The sequence below is a fragment of the Gracilinanus agilis genome, chromosome 2 (assembly GCF_016433145.1).
Source record: "Gracilinanus agilis isolate LMUSP501 chromosome 2, AgileGrace, whole genome shotgun sequence".
Classification (NCBI taxonomy): domain Eukaryota; kingdom Metazoa; phylum Chordata; class Mammalia; order Didelphimorphia; family Didelphidae; genus Gracilinanus; species Gracilinanus agilis.
Genome location: NC_058131.1, coordinates 593,701,849 through 593,729,469, shown reverse-complemented (window position 1 = coordinate 593,729,469; position 27,621 = coordinate 593,701,849). Strand labels below are relative to the sequence as shown.

The 27,621-nt window shown below is 35.4% G+C and overlaps 1 protein-coding gene across 1 annotated transcript in view; it reads left to right on the top strand.

Moving 5' to 3' along the window:
- Nucleotides 1-27,621, top strand: part of CHD2 (chromodomain helicase DNA binding protein 2) — a 133,997-nt gene that overhangs the window by 7,660 nt on the left and 98,716 nt on the right. The window contains exons 3-5 of the mRNA XM_044665431.1: nucleotides 19,485-19,716; nucleotides 24,317-24,403; nucleotides 25,144-25,205. Of these exons, the coding sequence (XP_044521366.1) occupies nucleotides 19,485-19,716; nucleotides 24,317-24,403; nucleotides 25,144-25,205 (381 nt within the window). The remainder of the gene's footprint in view (nucleotides 1-19,484; nucleotides 19,717-24,316; nucleotides 24,404-25,143; nucleotides 25,206-27,621) is intronic.

Here is a 27,621-nt window from a genome sequence, read left to right as displayed (position 1 = left end):
TTTTTTTTTTTAAACTTTTACCTTCTGCCCTCGAACCATATGTATTGGTTCCAAGGCAGAAGAGTGCTAAAGGCTAGGCAGTGGGGGTCAAGTGACTTGCCCATACAGCTAAATAGGCCACACAGCTAGGAAGTGTCTTAGGCTAGATTTGAGCCTAAGACCTCTCATCTAGGCCTGGGTCTCAATCCACTTGTGCTACCCAGCTGCCCCCTATACATCACTTTTGAGGTTTGTGAAATATTTTCCTTACAACAAATTTTGAATTTTATAGATGAAGAAATATCTTCAGGGAGGTTATATGACTTCTCCATGCTCTCTAACCCAGAAGAACTCTGCTCTGTCCTTGTCACCAAAGGAGTTTCAGAAGAGAGTTTTCAGTAATCATGGAATAAGTGTTACTCTTATTTAAGATGATTTGAATTCTTTGAAAAGGGTAACATCAATTTTTATAATCTAGTAAATTCAGCAAATCAACCATGAAGTCATCTGTTTTTTAGGCATTATGTTTATGATTATGAATAGCTTTGATAGTTTGCAAAGCATATCATGTACATTTTCTCATTAAGTTTCTAAACAACCCTATGAGGTATAGGTACTAGAGGTATCATTTCATTTTACAAATGAGAGAAAGTCTGAGACAAGTTAACTCATTAGTCTATGATCACACAGCTAGTAAGTCTGGATTTGAATCTCTTTTCTTGACTGCCAGGTAAGCCCTTTATCTTGTACATTGGAGATGTCAGACATGTTGTTCACAACACCACAGCAATGGAACTAGATTAAAATGTATATAATATACAATAAAACAGGGATAACATTTACATTTTAAAACTAATATGTAACTTGCAGTAATCCTTATGTATAATTTTGTGGTTGTTCCTATTTGTGTTTGACACCACTGCTTTATGTCATGCTTTCTTAATTAGAATATAAACTTGAGGGCTTTCATCTTTTTATCCATAGTGCCTAGCACATAGGAGTTGCTTAATACATTTTTGTTTAATTAAATAGATAATCTTGAGTTGTGTTAACCAGTTGCAAGGTATCTTAGGGGACTATTTGTCTAAACCAATCTTATTTTGCAAATAATAATTTCTAGTCTATGAGTTGTAAAATAATGCTATTTAAAATTATTTTCATGTTCCACATTTCCCTCTTCATTTTATTCAGGCATTCATGCTTATTGTTTGTTATCTTTAGTGAACTTGGCCTGCATTTTGATTTTCAAGAAGAGTAACTACTTAGTAGATACTGGTGATCTATTCGTAACTAAAACTAATCAGCTAGGAAGAAATCACTTTTTCGAAATTTACCATGAAGACAATACTACAAACTTTTAAATATAATGAATGGCTTGTTTTCCAGTATTCTTCATTGTGTTAACTTCAAAAGTTTTGGCGTAGTTACTTCCCGCTCCAGAATTTTTGGATTCTGTGATTCAGTTTTTTCCCTTAGAAACAATGTTACTAGGTAGTTAGGTTCCTCTTATGTTATAACATCTGAAATATTAATATGACAGTAGTAGTACTAACCAATTGACAATCCAGAAACACTTTCTTCACACTTCTTTGTGTTAGGAAGAGAATATAATTTTCTCGCTCCATCCTTAACAATAGTGAGGTTAAAAGGATCACAAAGTAGGGAAGATTTTCTAATTACATCTTTTTTGATTTTTATCTTGCAAATAAAATTTGAAAACAGGTGTTAATGGACTTTTTGAGTACCTAGGCATTATGTTTCCTGACTGGGAAGCATTTCTCTCTGGACCTAGGGAGGAGAGAAGAAAACAAATTTTGTGGTTCAGTAGATTAAATTTTGTTGTTGTGACTCCATTTAGGGTTTTCTTGGCAAAGATACTGGAATGGTTTGCCATTTTCTTCTGTAGCTTATTTTATAGATGAGTAAACTGAGGCAAGAAGGGTTAAATGACTTGCCCAGGGCCCCACAACTAGTAAGTATCTGAGACCAGATTGGTCTTCCTGACTTAAGGCCTTATATTCTATCCTGACACTTTGCTATCTGTAACAAATTTGGTGACTGTAATAATTTTAGTCACTTAACCCTGTTTGCCTCAGTTTTTCATTTATAAAATGAGCTGGAGAAGGAAATGGCTAACCACTCTAATCTCTGCCAAGGAAACTCCCAAATGGATATGACAAAAAATGAGTAAATTGAACATTTTAAGACCAGCTAGGAGAAGAGCAAAAGTTAGTGAGTGGTATTGGTGCTTGTAGCTTGGGAAGGGGAGGTCATGTAGTTTAGGCTGGTCTGGAGATTCATCCATTTAAGGTAGCTCCCCTTTTGAAAAGTGCATGCTTTGCCAGGCATTGTACTAGAATCTTAAGAGGTCATCTGATCCACAGACTGATAGTTGGCCATTCTCAGATCCAGGCACTGGAGGTTTCTAGCTGGAGGCTAATGAACTCCCATCTCCTGAGGCGCAGCCTGTTCTAGTTTTGAACAGATTTAATGATTAGAGAGTTTTTTTTATAAGGAATAAATTGAAATTTGCCTCTTCTAATTCTTCCATTGGTTCTAGTTCAGTCTTAATGTAAGTTATAAATGTAGAAAACTTTTTACCTTAGAAACAGTGTTATGTTCCTGGATCCCTTTCCTCTTACCTCTGAGGCCTCATTCCATGTAACCTTTCCTCTAAGCTTCATCTTTCCCTATTGATTTTTCTTCCTATCCTAAGAAAACAGGAAAAAACCAACCCCAAATCCTTTAATAATAGTTAACATGTGTGTGTTTGTGTGGTGTGTGTGTGTATATATATTATATATATATTTTTTTTATATATATATAACACCTATGTACCAGGCATAATGTTAAGCTCTTTATTATTAACTCATTTGAGTCTTCAACAGTCTTGAAGGTAGATGCTACTATTATTTTCTTTTTTTAGAAACATTTATTAATATTTATTTTTTAGAAAAGTTAACATGGTTACATAATTCATGCTCTTACTTTCCCCTTCACTCCCCCCCCCCCAGTTTCCCCTTTTCCCCCCCATGGATGATGCGTATTTCCACTGTTTTTAATGTGTCATTGATCAAGACCTATTTCCAAATTGTTGATAGTTGCATTGGTGTGGTAGTTTCGAGTCTACATCTCCAATCATATCTGCCTCAACCCATGTGTTCAAGCAGTTGTTTTTTTTCTGTTTCCACTCCTGTAGTTCTTCCTCTGAATGTGGGTAGCGTTCTTTTCCATAAATCTCTCAGAATGGTCCTGGGTCATTGCATTGCTGCTAGTACAGAAGTCCATTACATTCTATTTTACCACAGTGTATTGGTCTCTGTGTACAATGTTCTTCTGGCTCTGCTTTCGCTCTGCATCAATTCCTGGAGGTCTTTCCAGTTCACATGGAATTCCTCCAGTTTATTATTCCTTTGAGCGCTACTATTATTTTCATTAAATACATGAGGAAATTGGGGCAGAGATTAAGTGACTTGCCCAGTATCATAGAGCTAGTGTTTTGAGTCTGGATTTGAACTCAGGTTCTTTCTTACTCCAGGCCTAGCATTCTCTCTACTTTGCCAGCCAGCCATATATGGCTCCTTGTCTCTGCTACCCTATTCATAGTATTGTTCTGTTTCTCTCCTTGTTAGCAAGAGGAATATGTATTTATTCAGTGCTGATGTTTTCTTACCACTACACACCTTCACTAAGCCTCAACTACTCTACTGAAACTGCTGCTTCAAAATTGACCTTTTAATTGGTGGAGCAACTAAGCGTTTCTCTTTCCTCATCTCTGTTGAATTCTTTAGTATTTAACACTAGTGAATCCTTCTTTAATTTATTCTGTGAGCTATTATCTTGAGTTTTGGACAAATCTGACTGTTCCTTATGGACCTCTTTTATTGACCATTTTCTTTCCATCCACTAAATGTGTGTTTTCCCCAGGGCTCAGTTTTTGATCCTCTTCTCTCTACTCTCTTCACCAGTGTCAGCTTCACTCATGAGCTCTCTCTGCAGATGGCTCCCAAATTTATATAGTCACTTATCTTTCCCAGAGCTCTAGTCCTATATATTTAATGCTTTATCTCCTGTTTATCTTAAGCCTTATTAAAAATTGAATACACTGTTTTCCTTTATCTCCTTAATTGTCCTCTCTCAACAAACTTATTTCTGTTGATGGTACTACCATTTATGACTCAGTTGATCAGTCTTGGCAAAATGAATTGAATCATTTGCTCAAACCTCCTAGCTTCCTTTCCATTTCTAATCAAGGACAAGGCATGTGTAATGAAAAAAAAAATGGTACTGGGTTTTTAAGAGTTAGAGAATCTGGGTTTAAATCTGTAGTTCTTTTTTTTTTTTTTTTTTTAATTTTTTTCTTTAGAATGTTTTTCCATGGTTCCATGATTCATGATTCCCCTCTCCCCCGTCCCGGAGCTGACAAGCAATTCCACTGGGTTATATATATATATATATATCATTGTTCAAAACCTATTTCCATGTTGTATTTGTAGTAGAGTGTTCATTTAACATCAAAATGCCAATCATATCCCCATCAAACCACATGATCGATCATATGTTTTTCTTCTGTGTTTCTGTTCCCATAGTTCTTTCCCCGGATGTGGATAGTGTTCTTTCTCATAAGTTCCTCTGGATTGTCCTGGGTCATTGCATTGCTGTTGTAGAAGTCGTATTACATTCTATTGGGCCACAATGTATCAGTCTCTGTGTATAATGTTTTCCTGGTTCTACTCCTTTCACTGCATCAATTCTTGGAGGTCCTTCCAGTTCATGGAATACCTCCAGTTCATTATTCCTTTGAGCACAGTAGTATTCCATCACCAACAGATACCACAATTTGTTCAGTCTTTCCCCAATTGAGGGACAACTCATTTTCCAATTTTTTGCCAACACAAAGGGCTATAAATATTTTTGTATAAGTCTTTTTCCTTATCTTTTTGGGGTACAAACCCAACAGTGGTATGGCTGGGTCAAAGGGCAGGCATTCTTTTAAAGCCCTTTGCACATAGTTCCAAATTGCCCTCCAGAGTGGTTGGACCAATTCAGAACTCCACCAGCAATGTATTAGTGTCCCAATTTTACTACATCCCCTCCAACATTTATTACTTTCCTTTGCTTCCATATTGGCCAGTCTGCTAGGTATAAAGTGGTACTTCAGAGTTGGTTTAATTTGCATTTCTCTAATGAGGAGGGATTTAGAATACTTTTTCATGTGATTATTTGGTAATTTTGATTTCATCATGTGAAAACTGCCTATTCATGTCCCTTGACCATTTGTCGCCTGGGGAATGGCTTATTTTTTTTATAAGTTTGACCTAGTTCCTTATATATTTGGGAAATTAAACCTTTGTCAGAGAGTTTTGTTATAAAAATGTTCTCACAGTTTGTTGTTTTCCTTCTAATTTTGGTTGCATTGGTTTTGTTTATACAAACCCTTTTTAAGTTGATATAATCAAAGTCATTCATTTTACATTTTGCAATGTTTTCTATCTCTTGCTTGGTCAAATTCTTTGCCACAGATCTATGTCCACCTATTTTATTTATGATTTCAGTCACTATATTTAAGTCATTTACACATTTTGAATTTATCTTGGTATAGGGTATAAGATGTTGATCTAAACTTAGTTTTTCCCCATACTGCTTTCCAATTTTCCCAGCGGTTTTTGTCAAATAGTGAATTCTTGTCCCAAAAGCTGGGGAGTTGTTCTACTTATTGACTTATATGATAATTCAAGTTGTTCTAGCTCTGTTAACTTCTCTGTATATAGTTTTGGATTAGAATTCACAAATATGCTTCAGCTTTAAAACTTGTGTTCTTATGACATGTTTATTGGATTTTGGAAATTTTTACTGCATCCTTCACATTCACATTAATGCTGCCACAATCAATACCTTTAATTAATCACCATTTCTGGACTAGTATAATTGTCTCCCAAATGATTTCTGCACTCAGGCTGTTTTCTTCTCCAATATCCTTCCAGTTGACTGCCAAAATATTCTTCATAATGCTCATGCCTTATGTCAATATCCTGTCAGAAAACATTGACTCATTGCATGTAGCGAAATATATAAGCCATCTATCTAACTGAGATTTTGGAGTTCTCAGCAATCTGGCTCTGGTTAATCTTTTCAGCTGAATGCTGTTAACCATTTCATACACTATTATACTTTAGCTATAACCTACTGATGCCCTGTAACTGATTCTAATACTAGCTTTTTGTCAGATTGATGCAGAATTACTTCCCTAGAACCTTCCTGTACTTTCCAAGACTAAAGTGCATTCCTTCCATATGGAAGAGACAGTCAGGGATACCCATTCTCATTCAAGCTCAGTGGCTACCTCCATGAATACTTCATTGATTTCCCTTTCATACAGGTGTACATATTCTCCTCTTCAAATTTCTTATTGCACTTTGGAACTCTTGCACTCATAACATTCTACTTTGTACCCTATGTGTATAGGATAATAAGTATACTTAGAATAGTAGGGTACTTGGAGAGCATCTTGTCCAATTTGTAATTATGTAAGTAAAGTGATTAAAATGACCATGTATATGGCTGTACTTGATAGACATATTACCCCAAAGAGGTCTCCATATTTATCAAAATATTTATGGTAGCACTTTTGTGATCCTAAAAGAACTAGAAACAAAATGGATGCCAATCAGTTGAGCAATGCCTAAACAAACTGTGGTACATGAATGTTCAATCCCTTCATTTTTCATTTGAAAAAATTAAATGACCCAGAGTTCATTTTGGTAAATGGCATAACCAAGTTGGGAATTCATATCCTTTGACTTCCAGACCCACTATAAGAGAAGACCTCCAGTGTTAAAGTCCTTGAGAGCAAGGGCTTTATTCCATTTTCATTTGTGTATCCCTAGTATCCTTCTTCCTCAAAGAGGTACTTACTGAATCATTGCTAATTCATTTGAAATTAGTTGCTGGGGTAGCATTCAAAGTCTATTTAAGGTAGTGTTATTTGAATAGAAGTATTGGCCTAAATTCTGTTTTTTCAGATTTGGTGATAAAAGTGAAGAGGGAAGCTGAAGAAAAGTTACTAATCCTTTTCTAGGGTATGAGGTCAGAGATGGAGGAGGCAGGGAATTAAAATAGGTGATTTGTTTTTGGTATCCTCCAGTTTCCATTTCTCCCATGTCTGTTGTTTTCCTGGCATGTCTCTCTCCAGATGTAGAGTGGCATCATAGAACCCTCTAAGCTAACTTATCACTCCCCACCATCCCCAGATATTAGAGGATTTTAAAATTGCTTATCTTTCCCTGCTCTGACCAAGTCAAAACTCTGTCTTAAGGTAGAGAACAGTTGGATAGTAAAAAGGAGAACAATTTAAGGAAATTAATAATTTGAGGGAGCAAATGACTGGAGCAATCAGGAAAGGCCTGATTTAGGAGGTGGCAACTCTGCTTCATAGGAAGCTTAGAAATTCATTAAAGGAGTGAGAGCATTTCAGACCTAAGTGGCAGGCAGCCTGCACAAAAGTATGGAGGGAAGAGATAGAATACTGAGTTTAGAGTATAGCAAGTAGGCCATTGACTAGAACAGGGGTGATACCTGAAAGGATATATGTGGTTATTTGGATCAGTGCAGATTACAGGGCCTTAAAAAATCAGCTAGATAAGTTGATGTTTTCTCCAAAGAAATGTTATCTCAAAGATAAGTTGAGTGACAGTGCTAGACCTGAAAATGAATTCTGCTTGGAATGTGATAGTCTTAGATGCATATGGACATTCAAGAAGCAGTTGGTGATTTGGGACTTGAGTCAGCAAGGTGATAATGACTACTTGTAGAGTTGAGAGGATCTTTGTAGAGATAACTAAATCCATTCAAGCTGATGAGATCACCAAGAGAGAATGTAGAGTGGAGTGTTTTACACTAATAATTAGGGGCTGAATCATGTTAACAGCCATACATGAAAGAGCCAAGAGAGGACAATAGATCTTTATTATCTTCATACCAGTCTGAACTAGGGAAAATCTAGTTAACTTGCCTAAGAAACTTTTCTCCTAAATCTATCTGCCTATTTGGTGGAGGTAGTTCTCACTAAAAATTGCTGCCTTTCACCACTCTTGAAATGTGAATTTAGGGCCATTAACCCATGTTTTAATGTTATGAGGTAAGGACAGATGTGACTATTAATCTATGTTGAATTAGTAAGTAATAATCTGGCTAGCAGTAGAACAAATTGGTGCTATTAGTTTTCCACACCAGCAGAGGCCCAGCAATACAACTTTTATAACTTGTTATAGTACCTAGAGAAAAGGTTAAAGTGCCTGGAGATTTGTATTCTGGAGAGGACTGAACAGAACTTGTGACAACTTTCCTCCTGGTGATAAGCAGATAATTGAGAGACCTTTATCATGTCACTCATAATAATAGTTCTGTTGGGTTAAACAACTAGTGTGATGCTAGGCACTGTGGGGAGACACTAGGATGAGACAGACTTTGACAAGTCATTTGGTCTGTACAACTCCGAGATCCCATATAACTTATGATTCTGTGGTATTTTTTAAAAATAGATATTTATATCTTTTGTTTTTACATCACCTAATTCTTCCTGTGTTCTTCCTCACCCTCTCCCAGAGAGTTAGTCATTCTTTGTGACAGAATTTTTTTAAAAGAAGAAAAAAGCAAAGCTGATATATATAATATATATAAATAAAATCTGGTGTAAATGCAAGTGTTCTCCACCAGTAGACTCTTATTCCTCTAAGAAAGAGGAAGAGGGAAGTGTTTTTTCATATCTACTCTTTCTTTTTGATTTTGTATAAATATGCAAATTTATTTCTGATTTTTCTATATTTTGGATTGTTTTGGGGTAGTTGTTTCTTTCCATTCACATTGATGTAGTCATTGTGTATAAAGTAGTATTTTACTATCTCTGTTTACTTCACTTTGTCTTAGTTCACGTAGCCCTAATTCCATGGTTTTTAAAAATTCATCTTGTTCATTTCTTACAACACAGTAGTATTTCATTCATGTACTAAAGTTTGTTTAGGCATTGCTCAATTGGTTGGTATTTATTTTGTTTCCAGTTCCTCAAGACCACAAAAGTGTTGCTAAGAATATGGAGCCTTTTTTTTTTTTTTTTTTTTTTTTTTGTCACTGACCTCTTTGGGGTAATATATCTTACAACACAATCTCATGGTCATTTTAGTCACTTTATTCATGTAATCCAAATTGTACAGATTCACAGTCATTTTTGCCATTCTGCCAGGTATGAGATAAGACATTGGGCTTTAAAAAAAAATCATTTTCCTTAGGTATTTGGAGCATCCTTTTAGATGATTGTTAATAGTTTGTGGTTTTTCTTTTGAGAACTGTTGTTTCTTGATCACTTATCTTGTGGGGAATGGTTTCTGGCCTTTTATATTTCTTTTAGTTGTTGGTACATCTTGATACAAAACCCTTTTCTCAGAAATTTAATATAAAATTGTTTCCCCTCCCACTTAGACTGCTTTTCTTCTAATTCTAGATTCATTAATTTTGTTTGTTCAAAAGTTTTTCAGTTTCATGTAATGAACATTATCTGTTTTATTTTTTGTAATTGCCTGTTTCTTTTTAAAACATGTATCTCAAGAGTATATAATCTGCTTCTCCAATTTATTATAATTCTGTGGTATTTCTAATGATGTACTAGAAAAAGTGCTGGTTTTGGAATTAAAGGATCTGGACTTGGATCCAAGTTTTCCCATTTGTACCTGTATGAGCTTGGACAATTTATGTAATCTATCAGATTTTCTTTCTTATATCTGAAATTGGAAGGTTGGATTAGATGATTTCTAAGGTCTCTTTCAGTTCTAAGTGTGTGATACTAAAAACCAAATAAATATTACTAAGATGTTACATTTACTAAAATACTTATTTTCAATACAGAGCAATCGGAAGGTTGAAAGGACTTAATTCTGATCCACCTGTAGACATTAAAAAATATATATATTATATGATAATAATGTAATCTATATGTCCTCCCCAGTTAATTGTCTCAATGTAAAGATTTTTAGGGAAGCTGTTATTAGAAACCTGGAGTCCTCTCTATCACACCTTTACCCCAACTTTAAATTGGGCAAGTTCTTAGGTAATGGAAGTATCTAACCTCATATCTTGGATGCATTTTTTAACATTTGGTGACAGTTGCAGCATGGTATAAGGTTGAGCTAATAATATTCAACAGTATTTAGAATTCCAGTTCATTCTTCTTGACATTTTAATGTATTTATTGAGACTATTAATTCTTTCACTGGAAAAAAAGAGTTCCAGACCCCCCAGAAGTAAACATTTCTACAATATTTAGTGATGGTGGAGGATGGGGTGAAACATCTATGTCTTACAGTTGAAGATACTTAAATCTTGAGGTTCGTCTGGACTTCTGATAATGGTTTTGGCAATAACCTTTTATACAAAGCTTTTAGATTTATAAAGCACTTTACATATAATCACTGTATTTGATCCTTAAACAGCCATAGGAAGTTGTACAATTATTTTACACTTAAGGAAAGTGAGTCTGAGAGTTAAGGACTAGCAGAACTGCAACTTGGGTCTTCCTGACTCTGAGTCCAATGCTTTTTTCGTTGTGCCAATACAAATGTGAGTTTCAGAAGTAACATTTAGATTTTTTTCAATCTTTAGTATTCCAGTTTTTTAAAATTATCTTGCCCATGATGAGCATATTTCTTCAAAGAAGGTTAACTGCTTTAAAAAAAAACCAACCCTAAAATTCTTGCTATTTAACCAACTTCAAAAAGTCTGTACCTTCCCGTAGAAGAATCGGTAACCATTCTCTCACACTGTCAGATCCCCTGGAGGTTTTTTTTTTTTTTTTTAAATATTAGACCATTTCACAGTAATAGTTTTTGAGATCTTGGTGTGCTTTTTTATAATCTCCTGTACTTTGCTTTTGTGCACTTGATTCCTGTTTCATTTTGGATTGAAAAATTCTTTGGAATGCTTGACTTCCCATATTAACACTTGCTATAATATCTCCAACCACCATAGAAGTATTGCTAGAGCCCTGGATTTGAAGTTAGGAAGACCTTCAAATTTCTCCTGATCATTTATTTATTGATTTATTTGCTTGCTCACTCATTTATTTACTTTATTTATGTTATTTATTTTTTAATCATGTGATCTTGGGTAAATTATGTGACCATGTCAGGCTTCAATGTCCTTGTAAAATGAGGATAATATCACTTACCTCCTAGTGTTGTGACAACATAATGAAATGACATGTGTAAAGTGCTTTGCAAATCTTAAAGTACATACATATAAATCCTAGCTACTACTGTAACTTCTCTCTTTGTTCTTGGGGTATAATATCCATTCTTGAAAATCATAAAATTAGGGGAAAAAGCCACATCAAAAGAGCAATAGAACACTTATGGAAGGCTAGGAATCCAACACTCAACCAAGTGACCTAATTTAAGGTAGGGAAATCAGCCTAATATTTCATTTGATAAGGAAAATTGAAGGAATTTGGGTATTAGGATAGGAAGTGGTAGTGAGAATTGAGGCAATTGAGTGAACTACACTGATTCCATCTTGTGACTTAATTCTGGAGTAAGCTTAGTTCATTTCTTTTCAGTTATGGGCCTACTCTAAATTCTGGATTGTGAGAAAACTTTATTCAATTTGGGGAATAGGGGGAAAACCTTATTGCATTTTGTTTTAACCCAGCCCTGTGTGGCTGGGAAATGGGACTACCTGTACCTGTTGTACCCTTAACCAAGGACCTCCTAGGCTATATTGACTCAAAATCTAGTGAGATCCTAAAATTGATGCAAGTTTTCTCATAATTGTACCTCTCATGCAGCCTATATGTCTTATCGAAAAATTGACCCCATACTGATCAATCACTTATTATTTCCATGTGCTTGGATTGTTTACAGATCCTTGGGGGTTATGGATGCTTGTGTAAAAACTCTTAATGAATTCAAGGAATTGTACCTGTTCATTCTCCACCTTCCAACTTGTAAAGTCCCAAATTTCCTCCAATTAGGAATTAGATTACCTAATGTATTGTTACCTTTTAATTTAATTGGTTTTAATTTTAATTAATTGGTCTTATTTGATTGTTTTTAACGTATGAAAGTTTGGAGTCCAGTTCTAACCTGAGAAAGGGTTCTGGTCCTGATTTGTTTGGCAGTTGCCATGCATTGCTTAATAAATGGATTTTGCTCAGAAAATTGAACCTTTGTTTCCTCACTCATTTCATCTTTCACTCATTACACTAGACAAAGTTAGACTTTGTTGATCAGTCTAACATCAGTAGAAGTGCACACATGTGACCATGGCTGTCATAAAGTGAAACCTTATTGCTTATCCCAAGTAATTCACATCCTGCTATGAGAGAAATGAACGACTATTTCAGAGATAGTCTTTACAAAGGAGACATTTCTAAGAATTGTAGTTGCCCCAAAGTGGAAGAGATTCCTAAGGAGGTACTCAGATATTTTTATTCCTACTCGCCCTTTAAAACCTAAGAAGTCACTGCTTCCACTTGAGAACTCACATATAACACAGCATTGTATTTAAAATGTTATTGCATATTAGTGCTACCGATCAAATCCTCCACATATTGATTTGATTTGGATGGAGCCTTGGTGAAGCCAAAGTTCTATGATATGAAGTCACTTTGCCTATTGAAAATTTCGTGTTTAAGGGACAAAAGTCCAATAAAAATAAAATTCAAAATTCATATCTTCATTGAATTGGATGTGGTTTAGAACATTGAGTTCCTTCACTATCACTGTGTTCAAAATTTCAAATCTTTACATTTTAATAATCTTCCTTTAATAACATTGTTCCTGGCACCTATGTTTGCAACTTGGGACAGGATTTACTCTTGCTTCTCCTATACCCTCCCTATCTAATCAGTTTCCATATCTTGTAAATTCTCTTTCTCCAATGTAGTTTAAATCCCTATCTTTCTACTCATATAGCCTTCCTTGGTTCCCTTATCTCCTCTTACCTGGTTGTATGCAACAGTCCCCTGAACTACTAGCATCCATTTTCTCCCCTCTTCAATTCATCTTCCACAGAGTTTTCAAAATAACCTCCTTAAATTACAAGTCATTCTCAGGAACATTCAAGGATTCTTTCTTCATTGCTTTAAGAATAAGATAGAAAATTCAGTTTAGCATTTAAAGGTCTTCTGTCTGACCTCTGACCTTTCCAAATCAATATCAAATCACTTCTCTTCATACCCTTCAAACTTTTCCTGTCAAACTGTCTTACTGGTCTTGGCTAAAATGCACCTGCTCTTCCCTCCTCCCCCAGTTCACCTCAAGGCTCAGTCCAAATGCCACTTCCTACTTTATCAGAGCTTTTACTATTTCCTAGGTATTAATCATCTTTCCTTCCTAATATTTTATATACATATTTATACTTATCTCTTTATGGATTGTATCCCCTCCTCCACCCTACAAAGTATAAACCCCTTGAGGACTGTTTTCTTTAAGCTTTTAAAAAATTTTCAGTGCATTTCATATAGTAAATGCTTAAAAAGAATTTGGATTGGAATGGATGTTTATGTATAAAGGAGTGAAAGTGAAAGGGGAATGCCTTATGTTAGATTGACTTCCTGGGTAGAACTGGTCCTTTCTAGACTAACAAAAGAGAGAAAACTGCTAATACTTAAACAAATGACCAAAAAGAAACAGTATTTATTTTGGATGTTGGTTGTAGTTCTTATTTGATACTGTTCAGCTTGGTAAACAAATGAAATGATAAATGATTAAAAGTTCTGGATAGGCTGTAAAACCACTTATCTATCTTTCCTTAAAAATCAAATCACAGAATCTAGCTTTACTATTCAGGAAAACAATGCTCTAAAAAAACTGAAGCAGAACAAAACCTAGATGACTCTGAAGTAATTATCCTCCATTTTGTTAGTTTATTGAGGGACAGGGCAAAGTATAAGCAAAATAGGATTGTAAAATGGAGGAGCAGTCCCTGTCCTAAAATGGATTCTGTTTGGCAGTTTTGAAGTTATTTCTGAAGCTGTTTTTTTTTTTTTTTTTTTTTTTTTTTTTTTTTTAAATGAAATGTTTCAATGCTGCCCTCTGGTAGCTATTTTGGAAAATGCAGTTTAAAAAAATCCAACCCTTCCCTTCCCTCTTAGAATCAATACTGTTTATTGGTTCCAAGGTGAAAGAGTAGTAAGGGCTTAATGTGGTAAGTTAAGTGACTTGCCCAGGGTTTAGGAAGTGTTGAAAATGCAGTTTTTAAACTATAGTTATAGTTATAACGCAAAGGATAAATCTTAGTGTACATCCTGTCTTCCATTTTTTTCATAGAGAAGGGGTTCAATAACCTCACGTTTCATCACTTCTGAAAGAATTTTAGAATGATACTGACTCCTTTTATTATCAGGAATGTGAAAAATAAAGCCATTTTTTCCCCTCTGAAAATTATGTTTGATGTCTTGGCCAGAATGCTTAATACCCATATCAATCCTAATACAACTTGTAGTTTATCTTGGTATATGACTTTTTTTTTTCACTCATATGCAAGTTCAAAGGATTAATTTGTCTAGTGTACTGTTCTAGAATGCTATAGAAACTAAGAGGGCTCATTTAACCTGAAACATCTTCCTATATGGAGAAGACCTGAGACCAAAAAAGTGACCTTCTTTAAGACAAAGTTATTGGTAGCTCATGGACCAGACTCCATTATAACCTGCAAATAAGGTTCCTTACCCTTTTTCCCCCCTTGTCTCTTTTCTATGTTAATGTTTAATTAGAAATCTTGAGAGTTTAGATTTTATGAATTTCAATTTCTATTTAAAAGACATTTTTTAGGATGGTTGAAAAGTATTTGGTAGAATTTCTATAAATTAGTTCTGACTTTATATCTGATGTATAATTCTCATTGTCCTTGCAGTATAGGAGAGTATGTTACTGCAAAGAGACAGAAAATTTGGATTTGTAGTAGTCAGTAAAGAGAGACTGACTGTGGTTTCTTGAAGGGGTAAATGTTTTAGGAAGATCAGTAATGATACCCATGAAATGGAAGATCAATTGAAGGCATAAAGACCAACTTAATAGGCTATTATGTTAATTCTGGCATGAATTTTGAAACTTTGTGAAAAGAAGATAAAAAGGACTTTGTGATGAAGGATAAAAGAGTAGTAGAAATTAAAGATAAATTTAAGGTTTCCTTATTCACCTCTTACTTTTTCCTCCCTTCTTAACTAATTGAAATACAAAACAGAACTGTTTTAGCTCATAACTGATGAAATAAAAGTTCTTCAGTTTGGTATTTAAAACTCACAATCTGAATAACTTGCCTTTCCCGGCTTATTACATTTTATTATTTTTTTGCATAAGCTCATGCTCCAGCCAAAGTAGAGTATTTGTTATGTAAGACATTTTCTCTTCGACCTCTGTGTTTCTTTGCATAGGCTATCCCTATCCTCTTTACTTGACCCTCTTAAACTCCCCAGTTCAGTTAATCTCAGCCTAAATGCCACTTCCATCAAAAGACTTCCTGATCAGCTCAGTTGTTAGTTTTCCTACTGAAAGTTACCTTTTGTTCATCTGACCCTATATTTTATATTTACTTGTATAAGTTTTTCCCTTCCTCATAGAATCTAAATTCCTTGAAGATAGAATACTTTTTGTCTTTGTGTTCTCAGTGCCTGGCACATAGACAAAATGATTTTAAGGTGTTATTGGATGAATTAGTGTTCTTTGTGCTTAGTTTTAAAAACTTAATTGAATGCTTTATTTTTTTTAAGAAGCTAACTATAGAGAAGTTAAAGATTTTCTTAAGTCCTAGAATATACATGATGATATTTGAACCTCATCATAATATAATCTCTGTGAGCCATAGAAGTGTTATCCCCATTTTATAGCTGAAACTCTTGAGTTTAAGTGCCCAGAACTGAGAGTGGAATTAGGAACCTAGGGTTCTAATCAATGTAACTGGAGGTTTGCCACTTAACCTTTTTTTAAACCCTTAACTTCTGTGTATTGGCTCCTTGGTGGAAGAGTGGTAAGGGTGGGCAATGGGGGTCAAGTGACTTGCCCAGGGTCACACAGCTGGGAAGTGTTTGAGGCCAGATTTGAACCTAGGACCTCCTGTCTCTAGGCCTGACTCTCAATCCACTGAGTTACCCAGCTGCCTCCCACTTAACCTTAGAGTACCATTTTCCTTATCAGTAAAATGGAGAAAAATACCATTTATATATTGCATCCTTTCATGCTATGAGCAAAGTCTTTTCAAACTTTAAAGCCCTGTATAAATTTGAGGACTTGTTCCATATTGAGGTTACAGAGTAAATGTTAGAGGTGGTACTTGAACAGAGGGCTCTCATTCAGGTCCCAGTATTCTACTAACAGGTTGTTGAGCAGGAAAAAATTTGCTTGGAGGAGGGTCAACGGGCAGAGAGGATTTGGTGTAATGATCCCAGACTATTCTAGAATAGATTTCAATTTACCTTGTCCACCCTCTGGTTTTTAGGTATATGATGTGTTATTCTCATTTTATAGCTGAAGGCCAGAGAAATTAAGTAAATTGAGTAAACAAATTTTCCTTCATTGGCTATCCAGCTATGTCACTAGTTCAGCATTCTCCTTTCTAAAGTGAATTCAGGACTTGTTTACTATCTTTCTATTCCAACTCTTATCCTCATATTAGAGGCTTCATTATGCATATCTATACTTTTTCAAACACTATAACATTTCAGTTCTTCAGTCTCTTCAGTTCATTTGACTTATTCCTTTATTCTAATTCATTTGCGGAAACATAATCCAACCCTTCATCTTACTAGCACCCTCAGATGTTTCTCTTCCATGTTCATAAGGTCCCAAATTTCTTTATTAGGCAATTATTTCTTATAACTCTTATTTTTTTCTATTCCTTATGACCCCAATCCCTAATCTCCATTTTCTCCAACCCTTCACTTCTTTTCCATGCCATCACCTCTGCACTGACCATATTCTCTCTTTCCCATCTTGATCCCTTGGTGAACCAATTCAACTCCAGTTTCTCCAATTCCTCTCTTCCTTGTCCAGGCACTGATCGTGCCTTGCCAAACCCCGATCTTGGATTACTCCTACTAACCCTTTTCTTCTCATGCCACTGGAGGAAATCGTCAGACAATGCTGATTGGTTCCACTGTACATTTATTCTCTCCAGTCTTAACTTGGCTCCTCTACCATTAGGCTGTTTTCTTATTGCTCTCTCATCAGTTCACTATCTTACTCTCCACTGTAGCTATTCCAAATTTTTTTTTCTCTTCTTTTTAGCCTCCTACTGTATCTACTCCCTCCACATTTTCTGCTGAGGCCCTCTCTTCATACTGCATTGACAAAATTGAAGCCATTCACTGGAAGTTTTTAAAGTGATTTTCCACATAGCTGCCAAAGTGATTTTCACGTTTGTCTGGCACATTAGCCCTCTACTAAATAACTTCTAGTAGCACCTTAAGACCTCCAGTATCAAATATAATGTCATCAGGAATAACAGGCCCTCTTCCTACCTTTCCAATCTTTGTACACTTCACTCTCCTTCATTACCTTGACATTCAAGATATACTGACATATTTGCTGTTCCTTGCAAACATCATTTCATTCCCTGACTTTGTTTTTTTTATTTTTTATTTTTTACTGTCTGTTCCTCATGCCTGGGATACTCTTTCTCTTCACCTCTGCCTTTTATTTAGCTTCCTTCACTCTCAGCTAAATCCTATCTTTTGCCAGGAGTCCTTTCCCTATTCTCCCCAGTTGCTAATGCCTTCCTCTCATCTACTTTGTACATATTTTGTATGCATTTTCTTCCAGATTAGAATGTGAGTTCCTTGAGATCAAGAACCATTTTTTCCTTTTCTTTGTATCCCTAGGACTTAGGAAAGGGCCACAATAAATTATTGGTTGTCCAGGGTTATAGCTAATATACAGTAGGTAAGAGAGGACTTGGAACTCTTTACTCATTCTATTTTCTATGACATTATGCTACTTCCTAAGAGTAAGTTGCTTTTTATATGTGGCTTTCCATTTATTTTTTCTTCTGAGTCAGTGATCAGTTTTGAAAAAAAAAAGACATGAGCATACTGTGCTGAAATATCTTTTTCTGGTAAAGTTCTAGGATAAAATTAGAGTCTGCTATAAAATAACAAAGGAAATGGGAGTTTCTTGATTTAAAAAAATCATATTTTCTTAAACACAGAACAGTATTCTTTATTTGCCAAATAAATAATTGGATAAGAATTAAATGAGCAATGAAAATTAGATTATGTTGCTCAAAAATCTTTGCCCCAAGTTAAGTTTCTTAACTTTATGTTTCAATTTGCAACTGATTAGGACATGGTACAATTAATAGGGTATATAGTTAAAATAACCAGGAGAATAAGAATAAGTAGTAATAGACATTTATGTAGCACTTAAATGTTTTCAGAGTGCTTTACATACATTATCCATTTGAATTTTATATTCACCATGTGAGTTGAGTGCTATAGATATTAGCTGTGTTTTTCAAATGAGCAAACTGAAGTCAAGAGAGGTTATTTAGAGATTTGCCTACATCACACAGTAAATGTGTGAGGGGGAGTTTGAACGAAGGTCTGCCTGTCTCCAAGTCTAACTTTCTATGCATTCTGCTCTGCTGCCCTTCAATATTGAGAGAAAGTTGTGAGAATGGACTAGAAAATTTAGGGATGCTGCTATGAGTATCAGTGACAGCATAGTATAGAACTGGTGAACTCTGGCAATCAGGGGAACCCAAAGTTACCTTTTATGTGGTATACACATTTATCTACAGGCTAGAATGTGGTCCAGGACTCCACCTGCTGGCCATATGCTGTCTTTTGAGGAGGTTTTAATTTAAAATGGCATAAGCTCATTCATCTCTTGCTAAGTTTTCTTTGTGGCTGTGGGAATAATGCTTCATACATAACCAGATGCAGTTCAAATAGTCTCCTGACTTAGAGATTGCTGTTGCAAAGAATTTGTTCTAAATTTGCAGGATAGAAAATCAAGATGCAAAGTAATGTTATACTAGTCTAGCTTTTTAGTAAAAATTAATATAGTATAAAAATTAATAATATAATAGTGCTTTCTGATTTACAAAACCCTTTCCTTAACAACTGTTCATGGAGGTAGATAGTACAAAGATTGCTATTACCACTTTACAGATTTTACAAGTAAGTCTCAAAGAATTTAATTATATACACAGTAAGTTCTATACTATTGCCTCCCCTTTCAGCAAAGATTGAAGCATGGGTTTTAATGTTATCATAGTTGCCATACAAAAGTTGTACTAAGCACTGGGAATGGAGATGTGAAATATAAGGTGGGCATAGTGTTGGCCATTTCAAAGGAGTGTTAGGAGTATGATGAAAGTGTGGCAGATTTTTGACAAGGGTATTCAATATAAATAATAAATGAATAAGATAACATTCTTATAGTTAATGATCTCAGTGATATTTTTCTGGTTTCTTTATTGGATTAATTTAACATAGCCTTAATTTTTTTTTCTCCAATAAGTCATTCAGCATCTGAAGAAGCATCAGGCTCAGACTCAGCTAGCCAGTCTGAAAGTGAGCAGGGCAGTGAGCCAGGCAGTGGGCATGGCAGCGAATCAAACAGCAGTTCCGAATCTTCAGAGAGTCAAACTGAATCTGAAAGTGAATCAGCAGGTTCCAAATCCCAGCAAACCCCACCGGAAGCCAAAGAAAAGCCAGCCTCTAAGAAGGAACGTATAGCTGATGTTAAAAAGGTATTTCCCATTTTCATGCAGTCCGAATCTGGTGTTTGAAGATCCACTGTCAAACCTTTGTTTCAATTAATAGCACCTGTATTGTACCTGAAAGATGAAAATTCATTGAAGTGTTAACATCCTTCTGGATGTAGAATTTATATTAATTCAAAATAATGTTTGTTATTTACCTACTATGTGTAACATATTGTATTGTTTGCTTCTATCCACATTTATTATCTAGTATTTTTCATTAATAACAAAAGTAAGGGAGGAAGTGGAAGATACTTAACCATTCATATATCACTGAACTTGGGATTTGGTGGATAGGGAGAATGCATTTGAATTATGTTTGGTTTAAATTTCCAATCCCCAAAAAGATGCACCAATAAGCAAAGTTAACACTTTTACTTAGCTCAGTTGAAAAGAAAAATAGAGCAAACAAATAAACTACTTATTTTTGTCATGTCCTTTTGATTTACTTGAGGAGATTAGTATTTGTTATCTGGTATTGAGACCCTTTCAGAGATGCAGGGTTTTTCTGTAGGAAGTATGTATACCAAGTGCATTTGATAGATAATATGGGGCGGTAATGGTGAACCTATGGCACAGATGGCAAAGATGGCATGCAGAGTGCTCCAAAGACAAATTTCATTAATTGTCTTCATAACTGAAGAAATCAGAAATGATTTCTCCTTACTTAGGTAAGATAGATGTTCTTAGTATAACAAAAAGGATACTCCTGGCAGAATTTCTTAAATTTCCACTAAATGATTTCTGTTAACTGAGAATGTTTATTGTAGGTTTTATTAATGATAGGCGAGGAGAAAGAGGATGGTTATATCAAAGGAAGAAAAGTAAAACAAGTGATATGAGCAAGTATGAGGTCTTGATAATCATCATATAATAAACATTTGACCAGTTTTTGATTTTAACATATAACCCAAGTCAAAATGAAGTTTAACTATAGTTTTTATTTGCTTGCCCAAAACTGTACAGCTTATAAAAGGCATACTTCATTTGATTCTGCTTCAATTTATTGCACTTTGCAGATATTACATTTTTAATAAATTTAAGGTTTGTGTCAACCTTGTGTTGAGCAAGTCTGTTGGTGCCATTTTCCCAATAGCATGTATTCATATCATACCTATTACATTTTGGTAATTCTTGAAATATTTTAGACTTTTTCCATTATTATTTGTTATTGTGAACTCTGATCAGTAATCTTTAATGTTACCTTTGTAATTGTTTTGGGGGTACCATGGACCATGTCCATATAAGATGGCAATCTTAATAAATATTGTGTGTGTGTCCTGATTGTTCCATCAACCATTCAGTTCCTATTCCGTGAGATACAGTAATATCAAAATTAGGCCAATTAATAACCTTATAATGGCCTCTAAATGTTCAAGTGAGAGGAAGAGACAATTGATGTGGCAGACTTCATTGATGTCTTATTTTAACAAATTGCCACAGTCACCCCAACCTTCAGTAGCTACTGATCATTCAGCAGCCATCCACATTGAGGCAAGACCCTTTCACCAGCAAAAAGATTATGACTCACTGATGGCATTTTTTAGCAATAAAGTATTTTTTAAATTAAGGTATGTCCTTTTTTTTAGAAATAATACTATTCACTCAATAGACAACAATATGGTGTAAACATCTTTTATGTGTACTGGGAAACAAATCCATATGACTGACTTTATCATATAATTCAGTGGTTCGCAAACTTTTTTGACCTACCGCCCCCTTTCCAGAAAAAATATTACTTAGAGCCCCCTGTCATATACAATCACCACCCCCTTACAGTTATTCACCGCCCCCAAATGCACCTGTGGCCATCACCGCCCCCCTGGATTGCTGCAGCACCCACCAGAGGGTGGTGGCGCCCACTTTGGGAATCACTGATATAATTCATTGTATTGTGATGGTCTGGAACTGCTGACCCTGCAGTATCTTTGAGGGTAATGCCTGTATTAGATTTTAAAAGAATACTCAGAATGGAGGGAAACCAAAATTCTGGGGGAGGTAATGATTATTAAATCATTAAATAAATGATGGGTAAAGGAATGTATAGTGAAGTAGATCTTTTACTTCTAGCTTACTAAGAAGGTATCAAAGTAGAAAGTAGTCATTTTAATATCTGTATAATAGAATTCTGCATAGTCTATCTATGTTAGGAATGTGATTTAATTTCAGGTAGCTAAAACTGTTCTTCTGTGTACAGTCAGAAAACATTTAACTAAAAAGATAGAGTAGGAGGAAATAGAAGTTCTCCCAAAATGAGTTTTCCCAATGTGTGGGTTCCCTAATGCCTATTTTTTTGAGGAATAAGTAGTTTTTTGGTTGACCTGCTACTTACTTCTCAGGACTGTTGATTGGAATGAGGGTTAGGCTAAACCCTCTTTAACATTTTTTCTGGGTCAGATTAGAAGAACTCTAATTTTCTGTACATGAAAGTTTTTGCATAGGAAAAAAAGGTTAGAGTAAGGTAATAAAAGTTAGGTCTTAATCATGAGTTGATTGAATTTTTTTTTTATATACAGATGAACATATCTGTAGCCAGAGAGGAAGAAGCAAGTAGAGAAAGGGTATGCCAAAATTAGACAAGGGGATGACCATTGGAGCAAGGCTTTTGAGGTAGGAGAGGTCAAGGGCATTGGTAGAAGAGAGTGTTTAAACCTCTAAGGGGAAAGAAGGAATGGGACAAGAGGTAGAGAGGAAGGGAAAGAGAGGTGGAACAGGCAATGATGTGATCAAATTGCAAACTTATGGAAATGGAGAGTAGTGGAACAAAATGTTGAGATTCATGAATGGCAGCCTAAGGCCCTGATTTTTGTGTAGCAAAAATTACTCTGGCAGCCATATAAAGGATGGATTGGAGTATATAAATGCTAGAGATAGGAGTATAAGTTTGGATGCTATTGTTGCAGGTCTAGGTATTCAAGTGATGGCAGCAAGAGTACACAGGTGAGGGTAGAACAGAGTGCGGAAGATTTGAATTATGTACCTGGATGCAGAAAGCAAGGATGAAGTAAGAGTCATGACAGAGGGCCATGTCACCTAGGAAAAGAGGGAGTTGACCAAGAGAAGTAGTCTTGACTGGAAAAACAAGTTCATTTTGGATATGATGCTTCTGATATCATCTTGGGAAAGTCACTTAACTTCCTTGGGCCTTTATGTCACCATGTGTAGAAAGGGTTGCTTTGGATAGCCTCTGAAGTTCCTTCCTTCCCTAGATCCATGACTCTACTCTTTTTTATTTGTTGTTTTTTTTAAATCCTTACCTTCTGTGCATAAGAGTGGTAAGGGCTAGGCAATGGGGGTCAAGTGACTTGCTCAGGGTCACACAACTGGGAAGTGTCTGAGGTTGTACCTAGGACCTTCCGTCTCTAGGCCTGGCTCTCAATCCACTGAGCTACTCATATGCCACCCCCTGCCCCCCATTACTCTACTCTTAAAAATATATACCTGTTAAATTTGAGATCCTTGTGGAGGTTTCCTGTGGTAGAGATAGTCTGTGGAGGCAACTAGAGATGTGGTTCTTGGGCTTGGATGGGGTAGATCTGAGGAATCTGTGTAGCTAAAGAGTTTTAAGTTAGACATCTGTAAGAAGTTAATCCTGGGGAATTAGAGAGATTGTCCAGGGAGAATGTGTGGAAAAAAAGGACAGTCCAAAGCTAAAACTTTGTGAATACAAAAATTAAAATGTAGAGAAAATAGTTTTGACTTGAAAGACAACTATGAACCTGAACTAGGCAGGATGGCTCAAAGAGGAGAGGAAGCAGATGGAGGAAGTATATTTAGCTTTTTATAAAGGTTATCTTAAGGGGATAGCATGGCCAAGTGAATGGCATCTTTGTAGGGATCAGGGAAATATATAGGGAGAGATTGAAAATTGGAAAGGGGATAGGTAAATCATTTAAATTCTTTTGAGTCTCAAACTCCTTATGGAGACAAGAACTGTAATACCTTCATAGGAATATTGTGAGACTCAGATTAAAGTATTTTATAAACTTTAAAGGCCTATTTTAGTGTCAGTTATCTTTATTAATAATGCTCTGATATGTGGTATAGTTCATAATTAGCCTCAGACTAAAGCAGAACCAGGTTGAAGTCCTGCTTCTGACCTATACTGGCTGTTTATCCATGAAATCTACTTCAGTCTAGAGTTTTCGTATTAGACATTCCTTATACCAATGAAATAGCCAGTCTGGGCTAACCTCAGGACCCTTTCCTTTTCCTCGCTGATCATATTCATCTAAGCTGTATAAATGTACTAGCAGCAAAATGGAGATGCATAGTACTCCAGTATGTGTTGAAGAAGTCTTTTTAAAAAAGCAAGTAGAAGTGACATTTGAATGCTATTCATATGGAGTTATGTAGTAACAAAATATAATGTAAGAAAAGAAGTGTTAAAAACTCATGTTTCTGAATTTGTTACTAGACAATGCTATTCTCATATTTTAAAAATGTGTTGCTTTAGTAATAGTCAATATGGCAAAAACAAACGAACCTTACAAAACCCAAATGATTCTAATACAGTTTTTGAAAGTTCTGAAAACAAGACACTAAATGGAATGAAGTAGGTCCTCCAAGAATCTTCTTTATTTTTCAGATGTGGGAAGAGTATCCTGATGTGTATGGAGTTAGGAGGTCAAATCGAAGTCGACAAGAACCATCTAGATTTAATATTAAAGAAGAGGTAAGAAAATAAGTGAGAACTGTAAGACTCCATGTCCCACACTGTATTCTTTGGCACCCTGTGTAGTCCGTGTGTGAATAGGGATTGAGGGAAAAATATAATATGAAGGTTTAGTAAATTTATTTTAAGGCTTAAAGCATTCTGCAACCAAATGGGGAAATATTGCTGCAATGGAATATTAGACCTGAAACTTTTCTTTTTGCTTGGCATGCAACTCTTCTTTAGTTTCATAGAATCGAGGTGACTACTTAAGCATCTTCTTTGAAAATGGGCTTTTTTTTATATAGTTATTGTGGCATAGTACTGTTTGCATGTAAGATACTAGAAAATGCTGTTTGGTTATTTAGAAATTAATGAATCATAGTATCTCATATACTTGGTAATAAAATAACATTAAATCGATCCCCTTCCATACTTTTTTTTATTCCAGGTTACTTATTCATTTAGCCCCTTTTTCCTGGAAAACATCTGAACAAAAGTGTCTGGCTCTCTAAATATTTCAGTACTAGCATTGCTCGCTATTACAGAAGAGAAGAAATGAAATGTTAAAAAGTTACATTTTGATTTTAGTGACCCTACTAAGGAAATGCTTAGGTTTTTCTTAGAGCCAGTCTATCATTCTGAAGGTATGGACTAGTGCTGATTCCAAAGTTAGTGTCATTCCTAAGAACCACAAATAAAACCTATTATCTACTTTATCTTTTCTCTCTCTTCCTTTTTTTGCACTGCCCTCTTTGAAGGCAAGTAGTGGTTCTGAGTGTGGGAGCCCAAAAAGAAGAGGCCAGAGGATACTGAAAAAACAGTAAGTCTAAGTGGGAATAATTGTCTGTCCAATAGTTCCTGTCCTTTTTTTTTTTTTTTTTTTTTGGCATAGTACAATTTTGGAAAAATTATTGATGCCCCAAATTCTCGGTCCTACTAAATACTGCAGCTCTGGGGAGGATAGGTAGGCAAGTTTTTGGACTGTAATTTGAGAAATCTCAGTTTGTTTTTTATCTGATTATTAGTTCTTTTTCTTAAACAACAGCACCAAGCCCACCAGATAAATAGTATAGTCATTTTTCACAGATCTAAATAAGTTTTTGTCTAAGAAGAGTAAAAATGAACCAGTCTTGTTAGTATCATTTTATGGAAAAGCAATAAATAAGATTTTTTTAAAACCCTTACCTTCTGTCTTGGAGTCAATACTGTGTATTGGCTCCAAAGCAGAAGAGTGGTAAGGGCTAGGCAATAGGGGTCAAGTGACTTGCCCAGGATCACACAGCTGGGAAGTGTCTGAGGCCAGATTTGAACCTAGGACCTCCTGTCTCTAGGCTGGCTCTCAATCCACTGAGCTACCCAGCTGCCTCCTAAATAAGATTTTTAAAAGTTAAAATTTCCTAATTCTCCTTTGCTACAATGAAATTATACTTGTGATTTATTCTTCTGCTTTCTTGGCATAACCTTTCCCCTGGATCTTTGAATTTATACTATTTATGAATATTTTATAACATTTTTCTTAACTTTATGATAAATTCATATTTTAGTTAAAATATGTTGTACATTTTAATCTCCTTAAAAGAAGTAACTTAATCCCTCTTATACTGTCAGTCTTTCCAGAATAAAAGAAATGGAAACATTTAATATTACCCTACCCAGAATCAGCTCAATATTCTCATGTTTTAAATATTTCTCTAAACATGAGAGAAGTACATCATCTGCTTTAACATTAAGTAGCCATTCTTGTATATTAGATGTATTGGAAAACCTTTGTCCTGATCTTCACAGTTAGTAGGCAAGTGGTCACAGTACCTCATGGAACTTGTGCTTTCTTTGTAAAGTTCTGCCCCACACCTACTTCCAAGTTGGAAGGCTTGATTTTTCTGTGATTCACTTAGGATAGGAGTGTAAGAAATGCTTTTCACTTTCTCATTCTTCAGCCACCCATGTGCTGCAACCTGTGGCCTCAGGATCTGAATGAGATAATGCCCATCTTTCCTCTACTCTGTATTTGAGTGATAGTTTACCGTTAAAGTCAGCAATTGGGTGCAACCCAGAAGATGGCTTGTAAAGTCAGTGCCCATGGCTACCTAGCATGGCATGCGCTTTTAGGTTGCAGTTAGAAAGGCCCAGGATCAAGAAGAGAGAGAGGCTATTTCTAATTGACCCCGTTCAGACACCATCTCAATACTGTGTTCAGTGCTGGAGGACACTCTATTTTATAAAGGATATTCTGGGAATAAGGTTAAAGAGTATATAAAATGGATAGAGAACTGACTTTAGAACAAAGGAGACCTGGGTTCAAGTCCCACTTCTGAAACATCCTAACTTTATAACACTGGCAAATCAGTTAGCCTCTTGGCATTCCAGGCAACTCTCAAAGACTATAAACTTCAGACAACATGAGAACTTGTAACAGAGGAAATATTAATTGGAAATTCATTGTATCAGTGAAACTATCCCTATCCCTAACAAGAACTGTACAGTAACATAAAGGTCACTTCTGAAGGCCAGCAGACAATACAGACTGTGTGCGGAGTGTAGTAACTTTAAAAATGGGGTTTACTTTAAAGAATGCTTATTCTCAGCTATCAATTTGACTTCTGAATATAAGGGTATGATTAGTTTGTAACATAGAATCAGTGAAGAACTGTGTAGAAGTGCAGTGTAAAGCATATAAGAGAAATATATTTCTGGAAAAAGAGGTGGAGGGGTATTGGTCAATTATGAAAAGTGAAGGGTGTTTGAAGGACAGCCTTCACATTCTCCTGATATTCATATATCAAGAGACCTTGGAGAAAGCTCTTATCACATACAAGGTTCTTCTTTCTTGGGATTTATGGGGTAATGTGGACAAGGGTCATACAGATGAACAAGAATGGGTTGCCAGCTTTTCTGATGGAGAAAGTTATCCACATTGATGAGTTCATAGATTCATCAAAATAATTAAATATGTTGCTGTGTTTGGGGGAGTCAAAGGTGAAAAAACTCATTCTTTTTCTATAGCCGAGGCCTTAGGACACCCTTGGTATATATAGTATTGTATAATAGAAAGAAACTACAAGTCAGAAAAATCTAGGTTTTCCTTAATAGGTAAGTGTTATTAAAGGCTAAGAAGGAGTAGCTTTCAAAAGAAGAAACTACAAACTATAAACAACCATATGAAAGAATGGCCAAAATTACTAAGAGAAATGTGAATATAAAATACTTTTTTTTCACCCTTTTCTTACTGACAAAGA